This window comes from Haplochromis burtoni, unplaced genomic scaffold (genome assembly GCF_018398535.1).
Source record: "Haplochromis burtoni strain Fernald_Lab_line unplaced genomic scaffold, NCSU_Asbu1 Contig_110, whole genome shotgun sequence".
Lineage (NCBI taxonomy): Eukaryota > Metazoa > Chordata > Actinopteri > Cichliformes > Cichlidae > Haplochromis > Haplochromis burtoni.
The window spans coordinates 1378912-1388067 of record NW_024582471.1 but is presented as its reverse complement, the minus strand read 5'-3'; the positions used below and the strand labels follow the sequence as shown (position 1 = coordinate 1388067).

At 40.4% G+C, this 9156-nt stretch overlaps 2 protein-coding genes across 6 annotated transcripts in view; one reads left to right on the top strand and one right to left on the bottom strand.

Annotated features, from left to right (window-relative positions):
* pds5a (PDS5 cohesin associated factor A) overlaps nt 1–4159 on the bottom strand; it is a 35209-nt gene extending 31050 nt beyond the window's left edge. For 2 of the 4 annotated variants that reach the window (XM_014335493.2, XM_005928295.3), the window contains exons 1-2: nt 4026–4159; nt 2961–3110 (exon numbers count right to left, since the gene is read on the bottom strand). In XM_014335493.2, the coding sequence (XP_014190979.1) occupies nt 2961–3071 (111 nt within the window). In that variant the 5' untranslated portion in view covers nt 3072–3110; nt 4026–4159. The other 2 variants (XM_005928293.3, XM_005928294.3) reach the window with 2 other exon arrangements.
* A 1457-nt stretch (nt 4160–5616) lies between these two features.
* Nucleotides 5617–9156, top strand: part of n4bp2 (NEDD4 binding protein 2) — a 12263-nt gene continuing 8723 nt past the window's right edge. The window contains exons 1-3 of one of the 2 annotated variants that reach the window (XM_005928298.3): nt 5617–6053; nt 6741–7734; nt 8949–9073. In XM_005928298.3, the coding sequence (XP_005928360.1) occupies nt 5813–6053; nt 6741–7734; nt 8949–9073 (1360 nt within the window). In that variant the 5' untranslated portion in view covers nt 5617–5812. The remainder of the gene's footprint in view (nt 6054–6740; nt 7735–8948; nt 9074–9156) is intronic. The other variant, XM_005928297.3, reaches the window with a different exon arrangement.

The window sequence follows — 9156 nt, the reverse complement described above, 5'->3', positions numbered from 1 at the left end:
GTATGAAAACAAAGGCACTGCGCATGCGCGTTTTACTCCCATTCTATCGCGATATTTCATTTTCCTATCGTTGCCTAACATTATACTGGTATTACCGTGAACGGTATATGGCCCAGCCCTAACAACGACTATATAATTTTACCACACAACTCAAAGTCTAGAAAATTTAAAGACAGGAAATGACATCAAAACCCTTCTAAAACAAAATACACTAACTTCTCTGCTGGCAGCACAGTACAATGCAACCCCTACTGCAGATCTAATGTCAAACTTTCCGATCCAGCACAAGTTAAACGGTTGCACACATCTGTCTTATACAGTCTGCACCCTGCCATTCAGTACATTTGCCCTACTTGACAAGGCCAGGGGTTGTGTTCTTTATGGTCACTCTAATCAGTTCTCTGCTGTCCGGAAACAATTTTTAACGTGGTAAACACTCTAATATGATTAAAAGGAATCACAGGACCCCTGAATAAAAAAAGTAGAAATGCTGACTTTAAAACTGCTGACTGTTTAAATTGTGGATATAAATGTTAAATGCACATAATTAAAACACCTCTAATGTGTATTTTTTATAATAAATAACCATACGGCAGTGTTAAGTGTTATTTACTGATAGTGATACACCTATAGAGAACTTGCCACAATCTTCAGCCACCACTAGCTTTACAGTACTCTCTAGTGAGCTCTAGGTTATTGCTTAGCTCTCCAGTCCAAAACTTTACTGTTTTAATTCACAAGTCAGCCTTGGATGCAGTTACTTCTTGCAGCAGCTACCAATAAATAAGTTCTAAAATCCAAATGTCCACTCAGATTGAATTCCAGACACAGTTAGCAAATAACAGATAAACACAACAGAGGAGTGAGCACTTAAGGAACTCCCATTTCCCTCAGGTGAGGGTTAGACCACAAACAGGGCTAAAAAAAGATAATCTGGAAATTTCCAGGCGGCCACAATCACAACTGATATATAATATAATGTCCCTGCATAGCTGCTGGGTACAAATTGGCCAGGAATATAATGAATTTAATAATGACCTGTCAGTTTTCTTTGTTCTATTTTAAAATCCTCAGGTGAATGTGCAGTTGATGACACAGCTGACTGAAATCTGGTGACTGGAGGCCATTTGACTACAGTGAGCTCATTGTCATGTTCAACAAACCACGGTGAGATAATTCGACATGGTGTGTTGTCCTGCTGGAAGCAACCATTAGACGATTGATATACTGTGCTCATAAATGGATGGAGCTGAACAGCAACAATAATCAAGAAGGTTGTTGAGTTTAAACAGTCTTAGTTGATACTAAGAGGCCCACAGTGTGCTAAGAAAATTTCTCAAATTTTATGTTGGGTAATATTATGTTGCATTATTTTTGTGGAACTCAGTTTCAATTACAATTCATTCCATTACATTCATTTTCTTCCGCTTAGCCTTATCAGAATCGTGGGGGAGCTGGAGCCTATCCCAGCTGTCATATAGTGAAAGGCAGGGTCGCCAGTCTGCCGCAGGGCTAACACATAGAGACAGACAACCACATTCAAACTCACATTTACACCTATGGGCAATTTAGAATCACCATTTAACCTAACCCCACTTCTTACATGTCTTTGGACTGTGTGAGGAGGCCGAGTACCCGGAGAGAACCCACGCAAACACATGGGGAGAACATGCAAACTCCACGCTGCCCCAGTTTCATTTCAGTTTTATTTATATAACACCTAATCACAACAACAATCGCCTTAAGGTGCATAATATTGTATAGTAAATACTGTACAATAATACAGACAAACCCCAACAGTCAGATGACCTGTTCTTAGCTGACAGGAGAGGCAGGCAATGTGGTCTTATGTAGCCCATCTGTTTCAAAGTTCAATGTCTCAATGGTTCAGAGATTCTCTTCTATATACCTTTGTTATAATCAATGGTTATTTTTAGTTACCATTGCCTTCCTATAAGGTCAAAGCAGTCCTACCATTTTTCTCTGACCTTTGGCATCAACAAGGCATTTTCACCCAGAGGACTGCTATTTATTGGATATTTTTATTGCAATTCTCTGTAAAATGTGGTTGTGTGAAAAAAAAAAAAATCACAGCAGATCACCAGTTTATAAAATAGTCATACCAGTCCATCTGGCACCGAACATGTTCAAAGTCACTTAAATCATCTTTCTTCACTTAAGTCATGTTCTGACGATTGTCTTGACCGTGTCTACATGCTTACAAAACAATGAGTTTTTGCCGTGGGATTGATCAAATATTTGCATTAACAAGCAATTAAATGGATGACTAATAAACTGCCCATTGAGTGTATATATTTTAGTCCCACAAATGTATGAAAAATGGGCTTACACAGTTTCCCCAAATTAATAAAATAGATAAAAGGTACTTCTAGTATGGCCTAACACTATTGTTTATTTAGTTTAGTTTAGTTCAGAGCTGTCACATATTTTAAAGATGTGGTAACTCCTCAAGTTTTATTTACATCCACAAAGGTCAAAATACTCTTGTTTATAATCAGTTTTATTACTGCAGTTCTCTTCTTAAATTTCACTTAAACATGACTCACTGTTCTGTTTTGTTCACCAGCAGTAAAAATAGCTTCAGTGTGTAATGTTTGCTTTTCTTGCATTCAGATTTTGGGACCATTCCATTTTTCCAGCCTGGGGAGATAGGATGAAAGCCTAGAAAATGTTGAGGCCTATGAACAATACCCCCGCCTGTTTTGTATGGTGTCACACTCAAATTTAAAAACACTCTGGTAGGAACAACATGACAAGGAGTATTGTTTACAAGCAAAATAAGAGCCAAGACAACAAGGGCCAATAATGACTTAATATAGAGCAGTTTACAAAGTTAGAAGGGTTTTTTGGCATTGCGCCAAAGGCTGGACACTCTTAAATTACGTTAGGGGCAGCAGAAAATTGTGTTTTATTAGAGCAAGAAAGCCCACTAAACATACCTTCAATCGTTTGACCATCTCATCGTTACTGATTTTGTCCGTAATCTCTTTAACTCCAGGAGGATAGATGATTCCTTCCCCCGCCGGTTTCTGCTGTTGCGGGAACTCCATGCTTGTTGATATATGGTCCACACGGTCTTTTACTGGCCTCTATGGGTCAGAAAACAAAAGTTCAACACAACCATGCTACCGCACTTACCAAAACCTCGTTTTAAGCATCTTCCCTATTTGCCAATCATTAATTTTGTTTGCTGAAACTGATAAAACCGTACCTGTATATTTAACGATATTCTAATCCGGTTAACTTTTTAGACAGAAAGCAAGCAGTAAACAAGCATCGTGCATACTATTAGCTTGCATGCTAAGCGTGCAAGCTAATAAACATCAGCTCTACATTTTCCGTAGATTTCTCATAAATCATCGCCTGGATGCAGAAACGATCTCAGCTGCTGTTTCGGTAATATCACAGCTATTCGTACAGCTAAACAGTTTGAAAATCACTTTAAATAACAACACGAGAGGCGCCGGTCTATATCTACTGTCATACAGGTTATTACATTAGCTCGCTAGATGCAATGCAAACATTACTAGCTAGCGGTTAGCATTTTGCGGGAAGGAAGTCATGTTAGCAGTTAGCATCGAGCGGCTAGTACACGTTAGCTAACTGGTTAGCCTAGGCCGCAAACTATTCAGGTACCCATCACATCTCCAGCTACAATCACAGAGGAAGTTAAGTATCCTCTCCTCTTTGCCTAAAATAGCCATGCTCGTGGCCAGTTCCTGTGCTTTACAACTAATGCAACTACTTTGTGAAGTTTAAAAATGAAGCTAATTTACTTGTTACTGTCTTTTCTCAACTTCCGAGCATCGCTCCGTGTTGCCGCTAGTTCACAGGCGAAAGAAGGGCTGCTGCTACCGTCGCCCTGAGCCCTCCTCTCTCAACACCAACTTGCTCCACGGATGATTTTGAACACCCTAACAAATGCAAAATGACTCTACTTTCAAATATACGACTGCGACTCAAACCCCGGGTTGTTTGCCAAGCGCTTCCTCGGTAGTATTTACCTCTTAAACAGGCCGTTTTAATTCATTAGTCTGACACAGGTTGGGCTTAGTTTTCGGCACAAAGCTCTCTGTCCGTTCAGTCAGTGCTGTTTGTGTGAAGGCTGGGTGCAGAACGCCCCCTTCGGTCTCAGACGGGTACTGCTGCAACACATACATGGCGGGAGTCTGTAACCGATAGCTGGCACACTTTCTGTTCCTCAACCCACTGTGGGTTTATCCTTAAAGTGCACTTATATCAAAGAACATTTTGAACTCATTAAATGCAATCTGTATACTATTTTATCTAAACTGGCATTTAATAACATACACACAGTATTCATGGACAAAAACACTGGAAATATAATTGTATATAAATGTTATGTGCAACAGGGTTAACCCTTACAAATGCTGAGACATATGCTCAAACCACCATAAATTTGCTTTTTTAAGCCTGAAATTTGTTAACTTTTCCTAAAGTGACCTAAAGTATTTTAGACAGTTGTGCAGGTACTATACTTTTTTGTACAGGGAGGTTGTGCTGGGTCAAATGTGACCCAGTTCCAGATATTCAAGATGGACCTTGACCTATCTGTGTGTTTGAAGGATCATAAATGAATCTCCTAAAAACACAATAGTAACACTGCATATGAGTAATACTATATGGTACATATATGATTATTCATTTCAGACACATGATCTGAAATAGGGTGGCATGGTGATTCAGTGGTTAACACCGCAGATAAATAAAGTTTCTGGTTCAAATTGTGGCTGGGACATATCTGTGTGGAGTTTGCATGTTTGACCCATTGCAGTATACCTGGACTGACCTTGCTCCAAGTCGTCCAGTGGGCTCCCGCACACAGCCTGACATCCCAGTCTGGTTAGTGTATAGAATAAGATATTACAGGACCATATAGATAAAATCGGATTTGTATTTTAAAAAATGGAACAGTGCTATATAAATGTGAATACGTTGCATTTGCACCTGCAAGTACAACTACCCACAATGTAAAAGGAAATAAAGTAAAATCTAACAATAAAAAATGAATCCATTTATTGCAAGCTTGCTAAGAATAAAACAGAGATCAAGAGAAGAGTTGGATGGGGATTATGAAGGCTGACTTGTCAGTGAGTGTGGGAAATGTGCAAATCCAGTCGATACACTTTTCGACTGGATTTTCCTACAGCTACTTTTAATGCACAGAGTGCATTTGTGTTCTCAGTGTTAATTAATATGGAATTAATACTGATTAAAAAAAATTATGAGGATATTTTTCATTATCTAGAAGTGAAGAGAGTGTTTAATGGTTATATACTATTATAATAAATCCCAAAAAATAGTTCTCAAAGTTTGACTTGATAATTTGAAATTGCAAGGCATTTTCTCAGATGTTTAAGTTAAAAAATATAAATTATATAATTATATCTAATTTACAATTAACTCGAATTTTCGTATGATTACCCGAAACTCTGAGCTATGGATATATATTTTTTTTTCAATGGCGGAAACAAGCTTCCACAGCAGGGTGTGACATTTTTCTGAAAGGCCATGGAAATCTGTGGGCGTTTCTCAATAACAAGTAGGAGTACTGAGAAACAGACTATTATTTTGAAGTTACCCTCTTGACTTCCGGTGTGTTGCTTCCGGTGCAATTGTGTTGTCGTTCGTACTGCTATTAGATAGCATTACAGAGTTTTTGCACTTTGGAGCTACAACATGTTTTCAGCTTTGAACCGTCCTCCTGTAGGTCATAGGCTACTTGGCTAGCTCTGTTAGCTGCCAATGAGAGCAGCTGGCGACCAACGGAATGCCTCGAAGAAAGAAAAATGGCCAGAGTCCGGGCAGGCTCCCCGACGGCGGTGCAAATGAGCGGGGAAACCTCGGTCAGAACACGGGCTACCCACTACAGCAGGGATACGGCGGTGGTATGTCCAGCAACTTTCCACCCAATACCGTCAAAGATGAGATCGTCAGAAGCATGCAGGAGATGTTCTCACACCTGGACCCCGAAGTTATTTACATCGTGCTCTCCGAGTGTGACTTCAAAGGTAACGTGACAGACGTGCTGTGTCACTTTTGGGAAAGGTATTTGTTGTAACTTGACTAACCAGTTAGCTGTGGAGCTTCTTAGTCATGCATTTCTGATAGTACTGAGGCGTTTTACTATGCTTTGTAGTGCAGATCAAGACCGACATATAACAATACAAAGGCACAAAGACTACCATCAGTCATTTTGTAATTTGTATTTTGTAATTTGGATAAAGTCGCACCTTAAATAGTCCAGGAGCAGAGGTGCAAGGGATGGGCAAGGATCCAACTTAAAGATGCAAGCTGTCCAGCAAATGATTTACCCAACATCTGTGACTCTGTGTAACAGCTTCACCTGTCTAAGGTCTAAAATCAGAAAAAAATCCAGATTTGTTTCTGACGAGTCTCCTTATAAACCTGTGACAGCCTGGTCTGCTTATGCTCTTCTGACCTTCTGAGCATGTAAAGTCACTGAAGGGCAAACTTATGGATTCATAGCTACCAAGTAACAAATCATCCGTTTTCTATGGTGTGGTTGATCCATAGATTTTACTCTACAGTGAGTAAATAAATCAGTGGTTTTACTTTTGCTCTGTATAAGTCGTTTAATATGTTAAAATGGCACTCAGATATTGAGTGCTGTTTTAACACATATCAATTGTCCAGGAAAATGTTCTGCTTCTCTTATCTGTCTTTTTGTGTCATAGTTGAACATGCAATGGACTCCCTCTTGGAACTTTCTGTGGCTGCTGAAGACACAGTCCCTGCCCCACCCTCTGTTTCTGGCTTTGAGCGCACTGCTGCAGCCTTGCTTGCCCCACAGCACTTTTCTGAACCCTCAAAACCCTCACAGAAGCCTTCCTCTCCTCCCTGCTCAAACCTGCTGACAGAAGAGCTTGACCTGCTGATTGATCAAGAGCTAGAGACACTAGCTGCGCAACATGATGTTGGTGAGGAGCACCAGAGCAGCAAATATTTATCTTCTGGTGCATCGCTTTCTTCTTCTTTCTGTCCACCACCACTTCCTCAGCAAGCTCTTCCTGAGTTGCTTCAGTCCAGCTTGGACCATGGATCTCGAGAGCCCTCTGCTGAGCGGCTTGGCCCTGAAGAACATTTCATAGAGCATAAATCTGGAGCTTCTTCTCCACTCGACCAGCTCAGCACATGGGAACAAAAAAACACAGAAGGGCAGCAACCTGTATTGGATTTCAGACACCTGACAACAGAAACATCTGGAAACACCCCAAAACCTGCCTTGGACCTGGCAGCTTCAGGGCGTCCCTCTGCTTTCCAGGTGTATAAAAAGGAAGACCTGACACACACTCTTTCAGAGAGCGCTGGGGCCATGCAATCCGACACAGGAGCGAGATCCAAGATGAACACGCTGAATCCGGAGCAGCTCGACCAGGTTCCAAAACACTGGAACCTGGAGGCACCAGTGTTTTCTCCTCGTATGCATGGAAACCAGATGCCAGCCTTTATTACCCCCGTGGCTCACACACATTCATATTGGTCTGCCCCCTATCTGATTCATGGCCCTCTCTCTCAAGCACCTCTCAAACCTTCTGCTACTATTCCAAAGTCTTGGGCCCAGCCTGCTCCCCCACAGCTTCCTGCCCGCAACAGCAGGCTTCGTTTGGAAGGGAAGGTGCTTGTGCTCCTGCGGGGTGCTCCGGGGTCTGGCAAATCCACCTTGGCAAGGTAGGAATGTTTTGATGGCCTAAAAAGTAATAGTAACAGCTGTTCAACAGGAGGTTTTTCTGAAAACCAATTTTTTTAAATCAGCCAATAAGGTGCTCAGTTTAGATTACTTGGCTGGTAAGATTTGAGCTTTTAGCAACTAATTGTGGGGTTTCTATTTTTACAACACACAAAAACAAGATGTTGCATAGTAATTTTTCCTTGTTTCATACATATATATGCAAAACCTAGATTCTGCTGCCTTGTTTATCTTCCTTTTTCTCTTTATAGTTTACTACAAAGTGCTACAAATAATACTTTTAACAGTGAAATTTAAATATCTTAAAAAAAATACCAGAAAAGATAAAGTATTTTTTGTTAAATTACTGACATATAATTTAAACATAGCACTGTACAAAAGTCTTGAGCCACCACTCATTTGTCCATTTTGCTTTGAAAATGGAAATGGGTGCAGCAATTTATTCAAACATGCAAAGTGAAATGCAGTTTTTAAGCCAAAAACAGAGTTTGTTCTGTTCTCGGGAACTTGAAATGTAGCATTTTTTTATGACCACTTTTCTTCTCCAAGACAGCCTGGTCTCTTAGGCAAGCTTTCTTGTAGTTTTGTTAGTTCAGAATTAGTTCTCCAGGCTTGTTAAAGGCTAGGATCAGGCTGCTGGTAGCACAGAGCCTAATGATACAATTTAAAATAGCTTCTTTGCTAAAGCATCTGTTATTAATAAACACAACACCCATTTTCATGCTCGGATGATTCATAGGTCAGAGTTTTTAGAGGAATATTTTTGCTACTAAAAAATGGTTCGGTATAATGATGAGTGAAAAAGCAACTGATTTGAAAGACCTTCAGAAAGTCTGGAGAACTGTTGCTCAAGCACTGTAGGAAATATTGGAAATCTTTCACAACTTTAGCCTGTTTCCATTAGTTGCATAGTATGTTGCAACCTTGTGTTGGATGTTTTAAAGACAGGGAAGAGACTCTGTTCCAGAGTGACAACCAACATGATAAAATGTTCACATTATCTAAATATAAAAAAAGATTACTGGTCAACGGAGGAATGATTCACCACTAGTTTACAACAAAGCCGGCATTATGCTGAAACAGCAGAGACACAATCTAAGCAACACTTCAGCAACCCCTGTTCCGGAGGAGTCGATGATTTCTGCTACAGTAATCAGCAGCTGTGTTGCATTTACACTTCATTGTGTCTTTGCAGAGCCTTGCTACAGAACAACCCTGGTGGAGTTGTACTAAGCACCGACGATTATTTCACTCACAATGGAGAATATAATTTTGACCCCACTGTCCTGGGGGAGGCCCATGAGTGGAACCATAAACGAGGTAAACAACAGACACACACACTACACCATTAACCGTTCAGCTATCTTAGTGAGGACCTTCATTGACATAATGGTTTCCCTAGC